The sequence below is a fragment of the Betta splendens genome, chromosome 4 (assembly GCF_900634795.4).
Source record: "Betta splendens chromosome 4, fBetSpl5.4, whole genome shotgun sequence".
Classification (NCBI taxonomy): domain Eukaryota; kingdom Metazoa; phylum Chordata; class Actinopteri; order Anabantiformes; family Osphronemidae; genus Betta; species Betta splendens.
The window spans coordinates 2,161,788-2,182,377 of NC_040884.2; the positions used below are offsets into that span (position 1 = coordinate 2,161,788).

The window sequence follows — 20,590 nt, forward strand, 5'->3', positions numbered from 1 at the left end:
TGTTGTATTTGTGTTTTCGCAAATAAATAAATGTCTCCAAAACATAGTGGAGTCATTTCCGACACTAGTTGCAGCACACGGCTTTTATTGTGTAAACTCGTTCCACCCGGAAGCTTCGCCCTCTTTGCCTGTACCTTGACTGTCCCGACCGCAGGAGAACATCAGGAGTTTGTAGAACCTCGTAAGCTGTTGCGTTGGCAGATTGGCTGTAAAGATGGTTCCCGGAGCTTTAGCCGTGCTGCTGGCTTTGGTTAGCTTCGCTGAGAGCAAACAGAAAGATTTTTACACATTTAAAGTAGTGAACAGCAGGGGGAAGTTAGTGTCCCTGGAAAAGTACCGGGGTTCGGTAAGTGCGGGTCCGGACAGCTGAACGTGAGGTGACGGCGATGCATGACCTTCTCTCCGCATGTTTGCCTGCTGCATGAACGGATGCATTGTGTTTGTCTGTAGAGATGCTGCTGCTGCTGCTGCTGCTGTGGATCAGGGTGACCGGAACATGTCCCGTCCCGTCCTGTAGCGTAGAACCGGTAGCCTACGTGGCAGGAGGCCTGCAGAGCTGGAGGCTCCATTCAAACAAGGAAAGCAGCGCCACTCGGTTCTCAGTACTTACTCCACATAATCAATAGTCAGATCACCCTAGTGGGTCATGAGTCATTTAATAAATAATATATAGTCAATAAATAGAAATATTCTATTAAATCCTCGACTGTTTCTCTCAGATCATGAACTGAGAACTTCAAAGTGAACAGATTTAGATTTCTGGTCAAAATAAAAATGCTTTACTAATGTTTACAACTGCAGCAGCTGGTTGTGGTGACACAGAATAGGCCCGTAAGTCCATAAGCCCACAATCTGAAGCAAAATGGAGAAGGCGTTTTAAAATGCCCATGGTAATAAGCAGTTTATTGTCCAACTTTAGTATGAAAATTATTATAATGATGACTATGTTCATTAACTACTTCAAAAGTTGTTGCAGACACAGTAGTTAAACTCTGTTTAGCTCTTCCTGGCCTTCCACACTCCTAAGGTCCGGTCTTAAAACAGCCTGTAAAGAATGTAAGAAACGCAACCCGTCAATAAAAGCTGCTGAGTGTCTCTGTCTGACCAGTAGACATTCACATGGATAATGAATATTCTCTCATCAGAAACTGGTACAGATCACTTAGTCCTTCCTGCTGTGAGGTTTGTGTTGAACAGAAGCGACTTCATTGCATCTTTTGCCACTAGATGTCAGTGTTAGATAAAAGATCATCAAACCTTCAGTTTTTATTCAGTGGGGAGAAATGGAAGTGTGTGATGCTTGGTGACTGAACTGTAGCATGAAGCTCTAACATGTAGTAACCTGCACTAAAAACGCACTGAGCCATCAGTGACCTCCTTACTAACACCCCAGCCAAAACACACACGTTAAAGTATATATCAGACAATTTTATTTCTTTAAAGTTAAGTATATAAGAATGCAGCTATAGCATCTATTTTGACTGTGAGGCCTACGCTGTTCTTTCTCTGGCTCCAGGTCTCCCTGGTGGTGAACGTAGCCAGCGACTGTGGCTTCACAGAGGAACACTACAAAGACCTGCAGCAGCTCCAGCGGGACTTTGGGCCGTCCCACTTCAACGTGCTGGCCTTCCCCTGCAACCAGTTCGGCCAACAGGAGCCCGGCAGCGACAAGGAGATCGACAGCTTTGTCCGCAGAGTCTACGGAGTCTCCTTCCCCCTGTTCAGTAAAATCGCTGTGGTGGGAACTGGAGCCAATAATGTCTACAAGTACCTTGTTGGTGAGCGAGATGTAATGTTGCTGTTATTTTCTTAAAAACAAGCAAGGACAATGAAAGAAGAATGTGCATTTGATAAAACGAACAGGCCTACGTCAACAGCTACTAATAAGAATCAACAGCACAACAGGAGGAAATGTAGGGACAAGACAGAAAATACAACAGGTACAAGAGAACAAGCAGCAGGTGAGAATCATGCAAGGCGGGAAAAATAGAGGAAAGAAAAAGATGTATATAGTGTCTTAGTGATATAGTTTAGATCTGACTTGATTCGTCAACTTTGGAAAAATAGTCTAAAATAATGATATTTCCTGGACTTCTGCTTATTTCACTGCACGGTTTCACTCCTGGTTTTATCCCGACAGAGGCCTCTGGAAAGGAGCCTGACTGGAACTTCTGGAAGTACCTCATTGATGTAACTGGAAAAATTGTGGATGCGTGGGGACCAAAGGTTTCTGTCAAAGAAATCCGACCTAAAATAGCGGAAATGGTTCGTCAGATAATCCTGAAGAAGAAAGAAGAGCTTTAACCTCAAGCTATGACACGTTCAATGCTCAGTGTTCAGTAGCAGCTCATGAACTCATTGACTGCTTTTTGACTTTAAGGTACAACATTTGAATAAACGGTTCAAATCAATTCTGCCAGCACTGATAAAGCCACTGTTTAAAGTCAGATGTCTGAGCTGGGAGCTCTGGTTTCCACATCTGTTAGTCATGTGGGTTATGGTTTTGTAATATTTAAAATAAATGTTTCTCACCATAAGTGTTTGGAACATATTCCATGTGTTTATTATTATTAGATAAGACATACTTTATTGATCCCTTTGGAGAAATTGAGTTCTCTGCATTTGAACCATTCCCTCACTGGGGGAGCAGTGGGCAGTCACACACTTCAAATATTCAATGTAACAATTTAACCCACATCAAATAGAGAAACTGGTGTCATTTGTGTGTTGTCCAGCTTCCTCCTACAGTCCAAAGATAAACCTTAGCTCATTCTGAATGTGATGGTCACAAGTTTACAGAAGATAGACTAGAGATCAGAGCTGCTGTGAGCAGTCACACTATCAGTGAAGGTAAGTGGCTCATTACACTCCCACAACAAAAGGGTTTAAACATTTGAATCCTCAGAGAAAGGAACCTCTGAACTGAACATTAACTGTCTCTTCAGCATGGCTTTTAAAGGAAACTAGGTTTATTATTGTTAAGTATATATTTATGAGCATAAACAATCCCACTGAACAAGAAGGTGTGGAACCGTCACACAGAGCCCAACCACAGGAGAAGGCAACAGTAGCTGGATAAGACCCTACACCATAACACACACCACAAACCTCCCGATGACCGAATAGAGCTTGGTCCTAGAAGCAAATCAAAACACGCCACAGAACGTGTCAAAAACAAACATACATAAGTTACATCTAAAACAGTGAGAGTTTACTTTCACCAGGCAGGAAACATTACAATACAATCAGCTACTGTTATACACAGATTAGATATGTTGACATTAGGTCCATTTAACTTATAAAGCATTTATATTTTCTTAAAATTCAGAAATTGATTTTCATGAATATATTTTAAGGCATTTAAGACAGCATCAATTTAAAGGATTGATCTAAGTAAATATGTTCATAATTTTAACATTTTTAGGTTATGGTATTAAATCTAGATGGAGTACAGTAAGAAATTTCCCAGGAACTTTCAAGCAAACTGTCTAAAGCTGAAAAATGTTTTAGCTCCTATGATTCATCTACTCTGTATGTTCTAAAACACGCTAACAGCAACAAGACCAAGTAGCAGCTGGACTGTTCCCAGACTCACACAGTAACTGTCACTGGTCGTAGTTTGAGCAAAGGATGGTGTTGGTGATGGGATAAATGGTGGAGAACCTAAAGAGACTGACGCTGAAAAGACAGTGGTTGCTGGCAAAGTTGTGGAAGCATAGATTGTTGTTGAAGCTGCAGCAGTTGTTGTAGTTGTTCCTGAGTCTACAGGGGTTGTGGTAATTGTTGTTGCTGGGTCTGCAGTAGTTGCGGTAGATGTTGCTAGGTCTGCAGGTGTTGTGGTAGTTGTAGTTGTTGTACTTGGGTCTGCAGGAGTTGTGGTAGTTGTTGTTGCTGGGTCTGCAGCTGTTGTAGTAATAGTTGTTGCTGGGTTTACAGGAGTTTTGGTAGTTGTTGTTGCTGGGTCTACAGGAGTTGTGGTAGTTGTTGTTGCTGAGTCTACAGGTGTTGTGGTGGTTGTTGTTATTGTAAAAGCTGTTGGCGGAGCTCCGTTTGCTGTTTTAGCTGTTGTTGGGTCTACAGGAGTTTTGGTAGTTGTTGTTGCTGGGTCTACAGGAGTTGTGGTAGTTGTTGTTGCTGGGTCTACAGGAGTTATGGTAGTTTTTGTTGTTGGGTCTAAAGAAGTTGTGGTAGTTGCCGTTATTATAAAAGCTGTTGGCAGAACTCCGTTTAGTGTTTTAGCTGTTGCTGGGTCTACAGGAGTTGTGGTTGTTGTTGTTGCTGGGTCTAAAGAAGTTTTGGTAGTTGTTGTTGCTTGGTCTACAGGAGTTGTGGTAGTTGTTGTTGCTGGGTCTACAGGAGTTGTTGTAGTTGTTGTTGCTGGGTCTACAGGAGTTGTGGTACTTGTCATTATTGTAAAAGCTGTTGGCGGAGCTCCGTTTAGTGTTTTAGCTGTTGCTGGGTCTACAGGAGTTGTGGTAGTTGTTGTTGTTGGGTCTAAAGAAGTTGTGGTAGTTGACGTTATTATAAAAGCTGTTGGCAGAACTCCGTTTAGTGTTTTAGCTGTTGCTGGGTCTACAGGAGTTGTGGTAGTTGTTGTTGCTGGCTCTACAGGAGTTTTGGTAGTTGTTGTTGCTGGGTCTACAGGAGTTGTTGTGGGTGTTGTCATTATAAAAGCTGTTGGCAGAACTCCGTTTAGTGTTTTAGCTGTTGCTGGGTCTACAGGGGTTTTGGTAGTTGTTGTTGCTGGGTCTACAGGAGTTTTGGTAGTTGTTGTTGCTGGGTCTACAGGAGTTGTTGTGGGTGTTGTCATTATAAAAGCTGTTGGCAGAACTCCGTTTAGTGTTTTAGCTGTTGCTGGGTCTACAGAAGTTGTGGTAGTTGTTGTTGTTGGGTCTAAAAAAGTTGTGGTAGTTGTTGTTGCTGGGTCTACAGGAGTTGTTGTAGTTGTTGTCATTATAAAAGCTGTTGGCAGAACTCCGTTTAGTGTTTTAGCTGTTGCTGGGTCTACAGGAGTTTTGGTAGTTGTTGTTGCTGGGTCTACAGGAGTTGTGGTAGTTGTTGTTGCTGGGTCTACAGGAGTTGTGGTAGTTGTTGTCATTATAAAAGCTGTTGGCAGAACTCCGTTTAGTGTTTTAGCTGTTGCTGGGTCTACAGGAGTTATGGCAGTTGTTGTTTTTGGGTCTAAAGAAGTTGTGGTAGTTGTCGTTATTATAAAAGATGTTGGCAGAACTCCGTTTAGTGTTTTAACTGTTGCTGGGTCTACAGGAGTTGTGGTAGTTGTTGTTGCTGGGTCTACAGGAGTTGTTGTAGTTGTTGTCATTATAAAAGCTGTTGGCAGAACTCCGTTTAGTGTTTTAGCTGTTGCTGGGTCTACAGGAGTTGTAGTAGTTGTTGTTGCTGGGTCTACAGGAGTTGTGGTAGTTGTTGTTGCTGGGTCTACAGGAGTTGTGGTAGTTGTTGTCATTATAAAAGCTGTTGGCAGAACTCCGTTTAGTGTTTTAGCTGTTGCTGGGTCTACAGGAGTTGTTGTAGTTTTTGTCATTATAAAAGCTGTTGGCAGAACTCCGTTGAGTGTTTTAGCTGTTGCTGGGTCTACAGGAGTTGTGGTAGTTGTTGTTGCTGGGTCTACAGGAGTTGTGGTAGTTGTTGTTGCTGGGTCTACAGGAGTTGTGGTAGTTGTCGTTATTATAAAAGCTGTTGGCAGAACTCCGTTTAGTGTTTTAGCTGTTGCTGGGTCTACAGGAGTTGTGGTAGTTGTTGTTGTTGCTGGGTCTACAGGAGTTGTGGTAGTTGTTGTCATTATAAAAGCTGTTGGAAGAACTCCGTTTAGTGTTTTAGCTGTTGCTGGGTCTACAGGAGTTTTGGTAGTTGTTGTTGCTGGGTCTACAGGAGTTGTGGTAGTTGTTGTTGCTGGGTCTACAGGAGTTGTGGTAGTTGTCGTTATTATAAAAGCTGTTGGCAGAACTCCGTTTAGTGTTTTAGCTGTTGCTGGGTCTACAGGAGTTGTGGTAGTTGTTGTTGCTGGGTCTACAGGAGTTATGGCAGTTGTTGTTGTTGTTGGGTCTAAAGGAGTTGTGGTAGTAGTCATTATTATAAAAGCTGTTGGCAGAACTCCGTTTAGTGTTTTAACTGTTGCTGGGTCTACAGGAGTTTTGGTAGTTGTTGTTGCTGGGTCTACAGGAGTTGTTGTGGGTGTTGTCATTATAAAAGCTGTTGGCAGAACTCCGTTTAGTGTTTTAGCTGTTGTTGGGTCTACAGGAGTTTTGGTAGTTGTTGTTGCTGGGTCTACAGGAGTTGTTGTAGTTGTTGTCATTATAAAAGCTGTTGGCAGAACTCCGTTTAGTGTTTTAGCTGTTGTTGGGTCTACAGGAGTTTTGGTAGTTGTTGTTGCTGGGTCTACAGGAGTTGTGGTAGTTGTTGTTGCTGGGTCTACAGGAGTTATGGTAGTTGTTGTTGTTGGGTCTAAAGAAGTTGTGGTAGTTGCCGTTATTATAAAAGCTGTTGGCAGAACTCCGTTTAGTGTTTTAGCTGTTGCTGGGTCTACAGGAGTTGTGGTTGTTGTTGTTGCTGGGTCTACAGAAGTTTTGGTAGTTGTTGTTGCTTGGTCTACAGGAGTTGTGGTAGTTGTTGTTGCTGGGTCTACAGGAGTTGTTGTAGTTGTTGTTGCTGGGTCTACAGGAGTTGTGGTAATTGTCATTATTGTAAAAGCTGTTGGCGGAGCTCCGTTTAGTGTTTTAGCTGTTGCTGGGTCTACAGGAGTTGTGGTAGTTGTTGTTGCTGGCTCTACAGGAGTTTTGGTAGTTGTTGTTGCTGGGTCTACAGGAGTTGTTGTGGGTGTTGTCATTATAAAAGCTGTTGGCAGAACTCCGTTTAGTGTTTTAGCTGTTGCTGGGTCTACAGAAGTTGTGGTAGTTGTTGTTGTTGGGTCTAAAGAAGTTGTGGTAGTTGTTGTTGCTGGGTCTACAGGAGTTGTGGTAGTTGTCGTTATTATAAAAGCTGTTGGCAGAACTCCGTTTAGTGTTTAGCTGTTGCTGGGTCTACAGGAGTTGTGGTAGTTGTTGTTGTTGCTGGGTCTACAGGAGTTGTGGTAGTTGTTGTCATTATAAAAGCTGTTGGCAGAACTCCGTTTAGTGTTTTAGCTGTTGCTGGGTCTACAGGAGTTGTGGTAGTTGTTGTTGTTGCTGGGTCTACAGGAGTTGTGGTAGTTGTTGTCATTATAAAAGCTGTTGGCAGAACTCTGTTTAGTGTTTTAGCTGTTGCTGGGTCTACAGGAGTTGTGGTAGTTGTTGTTGCTGGGTCTACAGGAGTTGTGGTAGTTGTTGTTGCTGGGTCTACAGGAGTTGTTGTAGTTGTTGTCATTATAAAAGCTGTTGGCAGAACTCCGTTTAGTGTTTTAGCTGTTGCTGGGTCTACAGGAGTTGTGGTAGTTGTTGTTGCTGGGTCTACAGGAGTTGTGGTAGTTGTTGTTGCTGGGTCTACAGGAGTTGTGGTAGTAGTCATTATTATAAAAGCTGTTGGCAGAACTCCGTTTAGTGTTTTAACTGTTGCTGGGTCTACAGGAGTTTTGGTAGTTGTTGTTGCTGGGTCTACAGGAGTTGTTGTGGGTGTTGTCATTATAAAAGCTGTTGGCAGAACTCCGTTTAGTGTTTTAGCTGTTGTTGGGTCTACAGGAGTTTTGGTAGTTGTTGTTGCTGGGTCTACAGGAGTTGTTGTAGTTGTTGTCATTATAAAAGCTGTTGGCAGAACTCCGTTTAGTGTTTTAGCTGTTGCTGGGTCTACAGGAGTTGTTGTAGTTGTTGTCATTATAAAAGCTGTTGGCAGAACTCCGTTTAGTGTTTTAGCTGTTGCTGGGTCTACAGGAGTTGTGGTAGTTGTTGTCATTATAAAAGCTATTGGCAGAACTCCGTTTAGTGTTTTAGCTGTTGCTGGGTCTACAGGAGTTTTGGTAGTTGTTGTTGCTGGGTCTACAGGAGTTGTGGTAGTTGTTGTTGCTGGGTCTACAGTAGTTGTGGTAGTTGTCATTATTATAAAAGCTGTTGGCAGAACTCCGTTTAGTGTTTTAGCTGTTGTTGGGTCTACAGGAGTTTTGGTAGTTGTTGTTGCTGGGTCTACAGGAGTTGTGGTAGTTGTTGTTGCTGGGTCTACAGGAGTTACGGCAGTTGTTGTTGTTGGGTCTAAAGAAGTTGTGGTAGTTGTCGTTATTATAAAAGCTGTTGGCAGAACTCCGTTTAGTGTTTTAGCTGTTGCTGGGTCTACAGGAGTTGTGGTAGTTGTTGTTGCTGGGTCTACAGGAGTTGTGGTAGTTGTTGTTGCTGGGTCTACAGGAGTTGTGGTAGTTGTTGTTGCTGGGTCTACAGGAGTTGTGGTAGTTGTTGTCATTATAAAAGCTGTTGGCAGAACTCCGTTTAGTGTTTTAGCTGTTGCTGGGTCTACAGGAGTTGTTGTAGTTGTTGTTGCTGGGTCTACAGGAGTTGTGGTAGTTGTTGTTGCTGGGTCTACAGGAGTTGTGGTAGTTGTTGTCATTATAAAAGCTGTTGGCAGAACTCCGTTTAGTGTTTCAGCTGTTGCTGGGTCTACAGGAGTTGTGGTAGTTGTTGTTGCTGGGTCTACAGGAGTTGTGGTAGTTGTTGTTGCTGGGTCTACAGGAGTTGTGGTAGTTGTTGTTGCTGGGTCTACAGGAGTTGTGGTAGTTGTTGTCATTATAAAAGCTGTTGGCAGAACTCCGTTTAGTGTTTTAGCTGTTGCTGGGTCTACAGGAGTTGTTGTAGTTGTTGTTGCTGGGTCTACAGGAGTTGTGGTAGTTGTTGTTGCTGGGTCTACAGGAGTTGTGGTAGTTGTTGTCATTATAAAAGCTGTTGGCAGAACTCCGTTTAGTGTTTCAGCTGTTGCTGGGTCTACAGGAGTTATGGTAGTTGTTGTTGCTGGGTTTACAGGAGTTGTGGTGGTTGTCGTTATTGTAAAAGCTGTTGGTGGAGCCCCGTTTGCTGTTTTAGCTGTTGCTGGGAATACAGCGGTAGTTGTTGCTGTTGTTGTAGTAGTAGTGGTGGTTGTTGTTGTCGTGGTGTTTAGGGCTTGATTACAGAAGATGGTGTTACAACAGTTAAAACTGAAAAGTTTATTGTACATTGGGAAAATCAGTTCTGAAAAACCACCACAGACATTTTTTGTCACACAGCCAAACAGTGAAGTAGTTGTGTTTCCGCTTGTCGCTGTAGATGAAGAGAAATTATTTTAGCTTTTCTTTAGACACTAACTTCACATTTAACTCGCTGATTTATTTAAAATTACCATGAAGAGAGTTGTTATGCATATTAATATACACAGTGTAAAAACTTACTTATTGGTGCAATGCATCGGTCCATTTGTCCTGTGCACTGAAGGGCTTCATTGCAGCTAGAGCTGACTGTGTCACAAGTATAACACTGGAGATCGTTTGCCTTTTGAAAAGGGACTGACACTGAAAACATGGAGAAAATCTATGTTAAGAATATTTAAACTTCATAAAGAAACCTGTCCATAGACATTAGTGTTACTATTTAATAAACATTTATTAACCTGTACTTACAAGGCAGAATGTCTGAGTTACAATTATCAGTGTCACAACACTGAAAAACTCCGTAGATGTTAGGAATGCCCAAGTTGACTGAAAATGTCTGTGATCCTGTAGCCGCACACAGGGAGGAGGACGCACAATGCTTGTAGATGCCCTGTGCTTCCAATGAAAAGTCTATAGAGAGAAAATGCAGTTGGTAAAGTTGACAGGAATCATGACTTACAGTATCACACAGTATGTCTGCATTTTCATTACAATTATAATGTCAATTATAGCATGAAGAAAAGTACCGTAGGTGGAAGCTGTTATGCACATCGTCTCTGAGGAACAACTGACTGAGGTTAAGTTTGAACACTGTGGATCTGTGCAAGTTTGACACATAAGCGCTCCAGCTGCAGTGAAGAGACAAATGGAAAATTAAATCCTGACTTTGTTGTCAACTGTTTTTCCAATTTATTTGACGAGTGAACCAGTCTCAGTCTAATTATACACATTAGTTTCTATAATTAGTTCTGGTTTATCAATATCTGTAGTCATTTAGTTCAGTTCCGTTCCATATGTGTTTATACTGTGGAAACACATGAGTAAATATCAACTCCTGAACTTGTTAAAATGTTTCCTAGTTCTGGACAAAATAAAACTGTAAGAAAGCAGGTACCTGAGCTGAAGCAGGTCCAGATCAGAACCCAAGAGATGAGCGTCCACATAATGAGCAGGTTCTCTATGTGCTGTAGCTGTAGGTTCCCTTGGCGGTGGTGGTGATGCTCTTTATTACTACTACCTTATATACTGCACAGATGTGGAGTAAATGTACGTCAGAGGTTAACAGATATCAAGTAGTGGGCGTGTTCTAATTTTTGCACCATAAGCATCATATTGTTGCTTCTGTCATATTATGCTTCTAAATCTATTTAATCCAAATCATCAGGCTTATGTTTATTTGTTTTATTACTGGTTATAAACATACGTTCAGTGCATGGAGCATTTAAATAACAGGTGAAAACCTGAGAAGCTCTCAGAATAGTTTATTCCCTGTCCCTAATCTTTCTTTAAAAAAGGTTCTTTGTTAAAAACTTACTAAAAAATATTTGATTTTAGTATTTTGTATGTAGGCAAATACCACCTGAGACAGTTGACATAAAGCTTGATTACACAACAAACATATAACTACAAGTGGTAAAGATGTTTGCTCGTAGCAGTAACTTTAGGTAACTCAGATGATAGATGTCAGCAAACACTCACTCAGAAACACAATGTACTGGTTTTATGGGAAGACTGATCATTTTCTGATAAATGAACAGGTGATGGTTAAAGGTGGCAGGTTGCCAGTTACTGTGTGTATCTACATATGCATGCGTGAAATAATTATGGTCCAACACGTGATGCTGTAATGTTCTGTACTGTTGCAGTGGTGTTTTTATTTTGTAGATCAAACTGAAGATCTACAAAAATAGTGGTGAAATCAGTCCACTTTAACGTCCAGAGAAACAATGACATTGGTTTAAAATCCACATTCCCACTCTGTAGCCAGACTGTCAGAGTTTGACCTCGTATCCCTTAAAAGGCCGCAGCTTCAGTGTGCTATGATTGAGTGAGTATTTAAGAAGTTCACTTGCTCCTTTTTTCATTTAGCTAGTTTGTTTCATTCTTTCTCTGACTGGTCAGAATTCTTCCCTCTTGTTGACATAAGCGATGACCAAAAAGTCACAACCACCTCCGCCTAAACACATAATAGCAAGTGGAGTTGACATTAGTTTTCTTTGAGTGTGAGTGTGATTTCCCACTGATGTGTGACCGCATTATTAGATGTATTTGGTCTAGTATGTGTGTAATTTTGTTGCAAAAACGTTTTTTTGTTTAAGGGGAGATACATACAGTATGGATGCGGTACCTGACTCCTAACAGTAGGGGCACTGCGGGAGGTAAACGGTAAACTGTCCAAACCTACTGTATATAGTGCATTTAAACACCCTTCCTCTTTCACCCATTCACTCTTACACACACACTGATGCCAGGTGGTTTGTGCTAATGCGAGTTTGCTGTGCTTCATAACGATGGAGAACTCAGCACAGGAAAATCACGTCTTATATCGTGAGACGTCATATATCGTCATATATGTTGAGCAGATAGTTGAAGGAATGAGCCCGCGTACCGAAATACAGTAGTGTTTTAGTTTTGACACTCAAACTGGTTGTGCCGCAGTTAGCGACGGGCAACCGGACACGTGTTGTTTTTGCTAGTAGCATGCTAGTTGTCGGTTCACTGTAGGTGGCTCACATTACTTCAAGTACATATCAATATTACGGCCCAGGTTACTGTTTGTGGTAAATACAGAAAGGTAAATGAGAATATGTTTTAATGAGTTTATTGATACTGCATGTAAGATGTTGTATAGACCAGAGAAATGGGAAATAAATGTATGCATGTATAAAAAGTATTTTAAATTTAGTATGTTAATGTGTGTCTACAGTATTTCATAATCTGAATCTGTATAGAGCTACAGTAAATATGCAGTAATATTTATGATGAATGAATATAAATCACTGTGGTAAGTTGCATTTGAAAATAATGATAGAGGAAACTCAGAGGAAAATCATGTTGTCTGTGTCTCGTGTTATTGATTTTCATTTCAGCTGGATTCTAGGCGCTGCAGTCCGGTACCTGTAACATGAGCGTCTCCCGTCGTTGACCCTGTGATGAACTGGCAGCTTGTCCTGGGAGCCGTCAGTGTGGCATTCAAAAGGTTTTTTTAAAAACATGTCTTGTAAATCCAAATGAATAATAAAGCCATAAATACACATTGTGTTTGCTTTGTGGTGTTATTGGTTTATTAAAATACACTTTATCAGTTGTTTTACTCATTGGGCCACAGTGTATAAATGTGACACAGCATCAATAATACACGTGTCCTTGGTGTCTCACATTTTTATTCATGTGTTGTATGAGCAAAACCAATTAAGTTGTCAGTTGTGGCATTTTTATTGCTGGGAAGGAACTGTATGAAAGAGGAATGTCTTTGTGTGGTTCTTTTGTTCTTACTGTAGCTGGAATGTTGTGAAGCTGGCATCTCGTCTGCACACATTATTCTGTGACTGTAAATAATTTATGTCATTTTAGCAGATTACGTATGAATTATTGTTAGATGTCAGACGTTGTGACAGCAAACACTCGTTAAGAAACACAAAGTACTGCTTTTAGGGGAAGACAGAGCATTTTCTGAAACATGAAAACAGGTTGCTACAGTAGTTACTGTGTGCCTCTACATATGCATGCTGGAATAGTTATAGTCCATAATAATAGTTTTTTTACATTCTTGAGAAAAATGTGCAAAAGTATTGATGGTCTATTAAGGGAATACATAAATTGTGTTGTGGCTGAAAATGAAACATTGACAACACAAAACAAACATTGCTTTACATGTTTAACAAAGGGTTATATCTTAACAGTATGTTTGAATAAGGACAAGGATAATTGTTTCTAAGTCGTTTAGCAGCCTTTTATTTTAAATCAAAGCAGACAGTTGTTAGAAAGCCACAGAGTCTTTCAGACTTTCGGCTTTAGCAGCCGCGACCTCCTGGATGTAACTTGTCTGTGCTGTACTCTGGATCATACAAGCAACCATGAATGTCAGACTGTGCTAAGACACTGTAGAACTCACTGCCTTCCATATAATCTGTAGCAGGACCTCAGGTCATTGAATATTAGTGCTGTAGGTGTATGCGAAGATAAACAATGGCGGACTGTTGCTGGGACAGGTACAGAGAAAACCAGGAAATATTAGTTGTAGTCTGTGAGAGCACTGCAATCCACCAGGGTAGCTGCGAACGTCATCTTCAGCTACCCTGGCGACATTATGCAGAGGAACAAATGAGAATGTTTCTGCATAGAAAATATGGAGGAATCTGAGTGTTCCTTCATTCCTAAATACTACTGAACATATTATTAGTCAATATTGATAGTGTTCCTCCCATTTTAATGAACTGAATTTGAGGCTACAAGGCAAGTAAGCTAATGACAAGCAGTATTTTTAATGGGCAAATACTGGGCCCCTCCAAATGCAACTGATTGATCTCCAAGGAGATATTGCCCTGAAAGAGCAGAGTGTGGCAACTGAACCTTTCACTTTCTGGCTTCAAGTGGTCCCTGAGACAGCTTGGATCTAAGTAAAGTACCCCTTGACCATGATTTTGACTATTTTCTTTGACAATTATCACATCCTAAAATGTAACAATGAAATTGGTCTTCTGCATTTAACCCATCCCCTGGGGAGCAGTGAGCTGCCATGCAAGGCGGCCGGGGAGCAAGTGCAAAGTGTAGCTCAAGGAAACACCTAGAGGCCTGACCTGCTGCGTCGCAGGCCAATGCTCTACCCACTGAGCCTCCAGAAGATAACCAAGAGAAAATATCATTCCTGGTTAACCAACGAATACCTCCACATGCATATGAGAATGGCACTGTTTAAGATTCTAGCAAGAGCAAGCTACGCAAGCTAGAGCTCAGTTATCTCACTGATCAATAATGTGGTGATGTTTTTACCTGTTAAATTGGTTGGGACTTTTAAGTCAAGATGTAAAGAGAGTTTTTTTTCATGCATTTCCTTCCTTTATTTTATTTTTTCAAAGTTAAGCACTTTATTTGAACATTTTTACGCTTGTTTTGAAAAGCAGCCCCGCTTTTATTTAATAAATTAGAGATAACATTGTGAATATATGTTCAGTTCAATGTTACATAGCAATAAATTTGTCAAAAGGTTTTTGAACTGTACTTAATTAATTTGATTTGACAGTGTAGTATTTATTACACGTAGGTTACTACATAATATATCGCAGTAAATAGGTGGACATTATAATCATCTGCACTTTTGCCTCTTTTAATTTCAGTTGAATACCTCTGCTCTAGGATCATGTTTTGACAAAGTATATAAATATACAAGGAACACGTAGCTAGTAATGTTAAAGATTGTTTCACCTCTTTTAGTTTGTTCATGTATCTCTTTTAGATTGAGATTCCACCTTAGTGTTGCCTATAGTCCATCTGCTCTCACTAACTTTTTTTCCCTGGTATCCACCACGAAATTATGGCAGTGACAGCCAAACGATTCTTTTTGGCAGCGGTTGTTGTTGTTGTTGTTGTTGTTGTTGTTGTTGTTGTAGGAGCAGTAATTGTTTGTGGTGCATTACACAAACTGGTCCCACAGCATTCCACTGTACTGCTGATGGCACCAAGACTCTGGATGAACGGTAAACTACCCAGACTGGAAGCAACTGCACACAGGTTTGACGATGCACAACCAAAGGCTGGAACAGTGGAGGACCCGATAGTCACTGTAGATGAAAAAGTTGTTTTAATACAAACTATTGGTATCGTATCACATTGCAGTAACATGCAGTACAACCATTAGTGACTACTGGTTATGAGTAGTGGGAAGTATAATGGAGGCGATTCTTAAGAACCAAAACCACGTCTTGTGTGTAATTAGAGGAAAAAAATCTTTTTGTAGCATGTAAATGTAATTTTTTCAGACACTTACTAACTTCGTCCACTTTGTTTGTCTGTACGATGTACTGTAAGCTACACAGCTAGCTAGCTCATTAACCCCTCAAAGGCTGGTAGGAATCAGTCTAAAACAATTAGGTTTTAGACTCACATGTTGTTTGAAGGCAGCTGTCCTCCACTCCACGGCATTGTAGTGGTGTGGTGCAGTTGGAGATGGAGGTGGTGGGGTCACAGCTGAAGCACTGAAGGCCGTTGTTACCCTGAGCAGCAGGGACTGAAACACAAAGCGTCCAATGTCATTAACTGAGTAGAGTCACAGAATGGGGTTTCCAGTAAAAGCTCTCCTGTACTTACAAGGCAGAGTTGCTGAGTTACAGTTGTCAGTGTTGCAGCACTGAGCAGAGGCGACGGCACTGGAAGCTCCCAGATCACCTGAAAATGTCTGAGTTCCTGCAGCTGGACACAAGGAGGACGACGCACAGGCCTTGAAGATCTGTGACACTGTAGTTCCAGATGAAGTGGCTACGCAGTCAAAAGGCACTTTGTTAATGACAGGAACATGGAAAGTGGCAGAAAGGTCCTTCATGGCATGAAGCACAGGTTCTACCTTGGATGGAAGCTGTTACACACATGGTCTCTGAGGTACAGGTCACTGGTGCTGTGCTTGAACACTGGGTGTTTGTGCAGGTTTCACACATAAGAGCTCCAGCTGCAGTGAAGAGAGAAGTCAGTCAGTTCAGTTCTAAAATTATAAAAAATGCAACTTTGTAGAAAAAAGGTAATAAAGTAAATAACGAGCACAGATGAAAAGTCTGAGATGTTTGATCAACATGAAGGTTGTTGTGGTTTAAATGTCCTCACATCACCAGACATCAGTTCAAGTTCAGCACGAGAATAATTCTGTGACTGACTTCTTTTTAGCTGCTCTACAGGATGAAGTCGGTTCATTTCAATGAAATAATCCTCTTAATATCGTTACCTGTGCTAAAGAGCGTCAAAATGAGAGTCAGAGGAAGGATCATCTTCATCGTGATGAGCAGGTAAGAGCTGAGATGTAGGTTGGTTTCCTCGTGATGATACTGCTTCAAATGGCCCTGCACCAGTTTTTAAACCTCTACAACATCTGCAGACATAAAAAACACACCCCATCTGTAGTTTTTTATCTCTGCATTCTCTCTGTCACCTGTTCTTTTGTTGCTCACTGCATTATGACCGGACCTGCTCTGTAGCTTTGAGTATGCACCAAGACAAGAAGCATCAAACATGATTATTTCCTTTTCATTAAACCAGTTGTTTCTGTATTAGTGAGAATTGTTAAATAGAAAAGGGTTTAAAGGGTGGGTCACATTTTCATAAAAATATTTTAGTAATGTCAAGAAACTACATTTTCTTTTACTCTTACCTGAATAGTATAAAATAATCTGTTTGTATGTGGTTGTGAGACATTATCTTTCTTATTTAATGAATTTGTAAAACCTAAACAAAGTAACTTTGAGCACTGTAACTTCACACTTTAAGCACTGACATACTGTAATAATTTACATTTACAGAATGAAGTGCACAGACAAGATGCCAGTTTCACAACATTCCAGGACTTTCATTCTTACTTTTATTCCAAGAACTGTCAGGATGGATACTAATACCTGAATGAACTATATTCAGTGGAATTGGTGTTTAGTTAGTAGTAGTTTTTGTTTCCTGCAGATGGCGCCAGATGCTTAATTTGTTCTAATACTAAAGCACTGCCCATAGACGTTGAGCTCAAGATTTAGAAAAGACCACGTGATTAGAGTATCTTAGAATTTCCAGCAAATTGGGACTCATCCACTCCCATCAGTAAGCGTTTAATTGTGTATTTGATCAGGAGAGTGTTCCAGAAAATCTGCTAAACCCTGAATTCTCGGTTGATTAACCCAAAACCTGTTTACCCTGAGCATGTCAGTTCCACAACACCTGAGAAGAGTTAGGTTAATCTACCTCCTGTTTGTAGCCCAGAGTTACTGCACATGCACTGTGTGTGTGTGTGTGTGTGTGTGTGTGTGTGTGTGTGTGTGTGTGTGTGTGTGTGTGTGTGTGTGTGTGTGTGTGTGTGTGTGTGTGTAGAAAGCCTTTATTGGTCATTATTACATCTGTTTAAAATGTAACGCAGAAATTGGTCTTCTGCATTCATTTAACCCAACCCCTGGGGGAGCAGTGGGCTGCCATGCAAGGCCCATGCAAGAACCGGCGGATCGTGACACAGACTATGACGTATAAGTGATTTATTGCCACAGACCTTTAGTTGCATTTACATCTTTCATCCATCCCATCCATCTTCTATTCCGCTTTATCCCGTGCGTGGGGTCGCAGGGAGCTGGAGCCTATCCCAGCTGGCTGTGGGCGAGAGGCGGGGTACGCCCTGGGCAGGTCGCCAGTCCATCAGAGCGCTTTTACATCCTCTGTTGTTTTATTGCCAGATAAACTTTACTTGCATATTTCCACTGTAGGATGAACAGACCAATTCTGCTGTGACAGAATTAGACAGGGCTATTGGATCCATAGAGGTCTGATACATACAGTACTATATGCAATAACACCTTGAGATGGACCATATGCAGTTTCAAATAGAGAAGACACCGGCCATTAAAAGGGCTAAACTTGGCGACTTCAGCTTGCGTAGGCAATGGGTCAAACTTTACCACCTTACTCTTAAGGCAGGACTGCACCAAGGCCACTATGACAGGCATCCACCTCCAAAATAAAGGGAAGGCTAAAGTTAGCATAAGCCAGCACAGGTGATGATACCAGCCGAGTTAAGTAAAGCTGGCCTCACTCTCTGCAGTCCACACTTCCTCCGATTGGAGCACTTTGACGTAGATGCTTTTTGTCTAAGAGGTCAGCCACCAACTTATGTTGTGGGAGCGCTAACTTGGATATACATTTGTTTAACCGGGGCATCATAAAATAATGCAACTGCAGCCAGCAGCATGAACTAGAGGTGCTTTGGAAATACTGCGTAAAGAAACTCTCAGTGACAGTTGTCACCATGGACCCTGTGTCCAAAAAACACTTAACAGATACCCCACCCAATTTAAGTGTTACATAGGGACAAGATGCAACCAAATTAGGGACCGGGGCCTGGGTGCCTGAACCCAGTGTAGATGAGCCTACATCAACCCCTCCAGATGCTTGGCTCCCTACATCCAAAGGGTCTAGTTTCCCGCCTCCTGTGTTAAACTGCTAATAGCAACAGGTCGTGGAGAGTGAGGAGTCTGCAACCTCTGCACCACACCATCCCTTGCCTGAAGACTATCTGTCATATGCAGGTGCTGTCAAGGGACAGCACCTGCATATGACAGATAGTCTTCAGGCGTTTAAACCTATCAGGAGCATTAGACATAGCTTGGAGGGCTAGTACACTCTGGGTTAAGCTGTTCCTGCTGAAACTTTAACATCTTCTTTAAGTCAGACATTTCTTTACAGCCTGTGTTGAAATTTCCTCTGCAACAACGCTGAACGAGAGAACAGAGTTACTCCTACCTCTAAGCTCATCAACTTGCCCCTCCCTCTCCCAGCAAATGGCTTCCGCTCGCCCATCCAGCAGCGTGTAGACAGGGTGTTGCTGCACCAACCGCTTGAATTCCCCGTGGAGATCTGTTTTAAAAACATGTTCAACAAACTGGTCCCGCAATAAAACAGGGCCGATCTGCATAATACAGTGCAGTCAATACCGTGCATGCGAAAATTTTTGCAATGCCCCCTCATACTGCTTCCTAGAAAAAAACTTTGTTGTAAGGAAACATAAGATCTGGAACAAAATATCAAAAATCTTCTCAGGGTCCTCTCTGTATATCCTTGGCCTATACTTATTACTATACTACTTTATCTTTGGCCTCCCTTCTAAGTGATCATACTGTATATAAAGTAAGCCTGATCAATTGGTTGTAAGTGTCTGGTCCTCAATGTAGCTCTCATCTCTATAACCCAGTCCTATACTGCAATACCTGATCTGCCTCTAAACACTGGACATTGAAACCTTGAAACATACAGCAGCCGCTTAGCTGGACCAGTAGCAGTAGACACCGAAGGGCCAGCACCCACTGGACTCCCTGGAACCAGAAAGGCTCCGAACCAGAGCCTGTAGGGTGAAAATGAGAGTTGCGTTCTGTTAGGAGCTGCTCCTTTTCGGCACATAGTTGTTGAACCAGTTACCACAATTCCTGTTGTTCATGGGCCATGATGATGAGGGAGTCAGTTCAGTATGTCTACAATATTCAGATAAAATGAAGAGAGAGACCACTCCTGCTGTCTGTGCCGTCAGTTAACTGCCCACTGCTGTTTTCAATAGTACAAAGAAAACAAATAGGAAACAAAAACAATACAACAACAACAAAAAAAACACTTACATATAGCACGTCCCACTACAGTCACTCACCCACTGCATCAGTGGTTTATATAGCAACCTGCTCTGCACCCATTACTGTGCAATAACCCTGCAATGACCTCATACTCACTCTAACTGTACTGTACTGCTTTGTACTGTGCCAACACATACTGTTCTGTACCTGTATTCTCGCTCATCCGTACTGCTGTTATGAGACGTAATTTCCCCACTGCTGGACTATTAAAGGTTTTTTTATTCTTAGCCCCTTGAGTGTCTCAAACCCTTTGACTGCCCACAGGATCCTGCCAGCTACAGTACGGCAGAATGTGGCGCATGCACCCAGACGCCACCTGTGTTCCTGATGAACCCAGCAGTCAAAGGGAGAAGGCAAGACACTAGTGTCATGTGCAAAAATATAATTTATTTAATAATTCACTATTACAGTTAAAATGCTACAATCTTGTAATAAATAATTAGTTTGGTGTGCGGTGAGGGTCATGGCTGGTGAGGTCTCTGGAGTCAGATTTTACAATCATAATACCTTAAAAGTGTATATTTTCACTATTTACTTGTCAGAATGCATATTACTATTGGTCACATTTCAACATCTTTGGACGTTTCCCATAATTACAGATGGTACATAAGGCTTGTGCCTCCATTTCCTCCCTCTCTTAACTCCAGCTTTGCAGCATCTTTGTTTTCTCCGTATCTCTGCTCGAATCTTTGAGTTGCCGTGCAAGACATAATTCAGAATTACTGTATCCTCTCACACACACAGTGAAAGGTTAGCTCTCATACATACTAGTGAAATCCTTTTATAAATACTACTGAAATTCTTTTTAGCAGATTCCAAAATAAAAGCTAGTAAGCCAAGCTAATAGTTAGCCACATCGACGTCTACCTTGCAGACAGAGAAGCAGACATCTGTGTCTAACTGCTGTTACCCTCACTCACAAAGCATGTTAACCGTAAATGTAGCAAATATTGTTAAATAAAGTGAGGCTGGCTTAACCGCGGTTTCTGAAGAGACGGCTCAGTACCTCTCGTAGGAGTCGTAAGGTGCTGGAGCCTGTCCCAGCTGTCAGTCCGACCAGAGGCAGGATTGGGATCGGGCGCCAGCCCGTAACAGGGCCACAAACCACTCATTCTGGCAGCTACAGGTATCTCACTATGTCCAG

At 41.7% G+C, this 20,590-nt stretch overlaps 2 protein-coding genes across 3 annotated transcripts; one reads left to right on the forward strand and one right to left on the reverse strand.

The window, feature by feature from the left end:
- The first annotated feature begins 114 nt into the window (after positions 1–114).
- gpx7 (glutathione peroxidase 7) lies at positions 115–12,890 on the forward strand. Of its 2 annotated transcripts, XR_008694594.1 has the most exons (4): positions 115–346; positions 1,517–1,778; positions 2,141–2,850; positions 12,187–12,890. XR_008694594.1 is itself a non-coding variant. In XM_029147767.2 (3 exons), exons 1-3 carry the CDS (start codon positions 215–217, stop codon positions 2,302–2,304), a joined length of 558 nt encoding a protein of 185 aa, XP_029003600.1. In that variant the 5' UTR covers positions 115–214; the 3' UTR covers positions 2,305–3,154. The 2 variants fall into 2 exon arrangements, 1 of the variants encoding a protein (XP_029003600.1); XM_029147767.2 differs by lacking the exon at positions 12,187–12,890 and having other exon boundaries at positions 2,141–3,154.
- Positions 12,891–13,035: 145 nt separating this feature from the next.
- LOC114853118 (phospholipase A2 inhibitor and Ly6/PLAUR domain-containing protein-like) lies at positions 13,036–16,187 on the reverse strand. The gene is made up of 5 exons (XM_029146085.3): positions 16,029–16,187; positions 15,657–15,758; positions 15,404–15,571; positions 15,201–15,323; positions 13,036–14,877 (listed from the first exon to the last, which is right to left on the reverse strand). Exons 1-5 carry the CDS (start codon positions 16,075–16,077, stop codon positions 14,597–14,599), a joined length of 723 nt encoding a protein of 240 aa, XP_029001918.1. The 5' UTR covers positions 16,078–16,187; the 3' UTR covers positions 13,036–14,596.
- Between the last annotated feature and the right edge of the window lie 4,403 nt (positions 16,188–20,590).

Excerpts from the sequence above, each read along its gene's own strand:
- gpx7 (XM_029147767.2), top strand. The coding sequence starts at position 215 with ATGGTTCCCGGAGCTTTAGCCGTGCTGCTGGCTTTGGTTAGCTTCGCT. Across the intron at positions 347-1,516 it reads TGGAAAAGTACCGGGGTTCG|GTCTCCCTGGTGGTGAACGT; the intron begins GTAAGTGCGGGT and ends CTCTGGCTCCAG. Across the intron at positions 1,779-2,140 it reads TGTCTACAAGTACCTTGTTG|AGGCCTCTGGAAAGGAGCCT; the intron begins GTGAGCGAGATG and ends TTATCCCGACAG.
- LOC114853118 (XM_029146085.3), bottom strand. The coding sequence starts at position 16,077 with ATGAAGATGATCCTTCCTCTGACTCTCATTTTGACGCTCTTTAGCACA. Across the intron at positions 15,759-16,028 it reads TTTGACGCTCTTTAGCACAG|CTGGAGCTCTTATGTGTGAA; the intron begins GTAACGATATTA and ends TCTTCACTGCAG. Across the intron at positions 14,878-15,200 it reads CAGCTGCCTTCAAACAACAT|TGACTATCGGGTCCTCCACT; the intron begins GTGAGTCTAAAA and ends TTTCATCTACAG.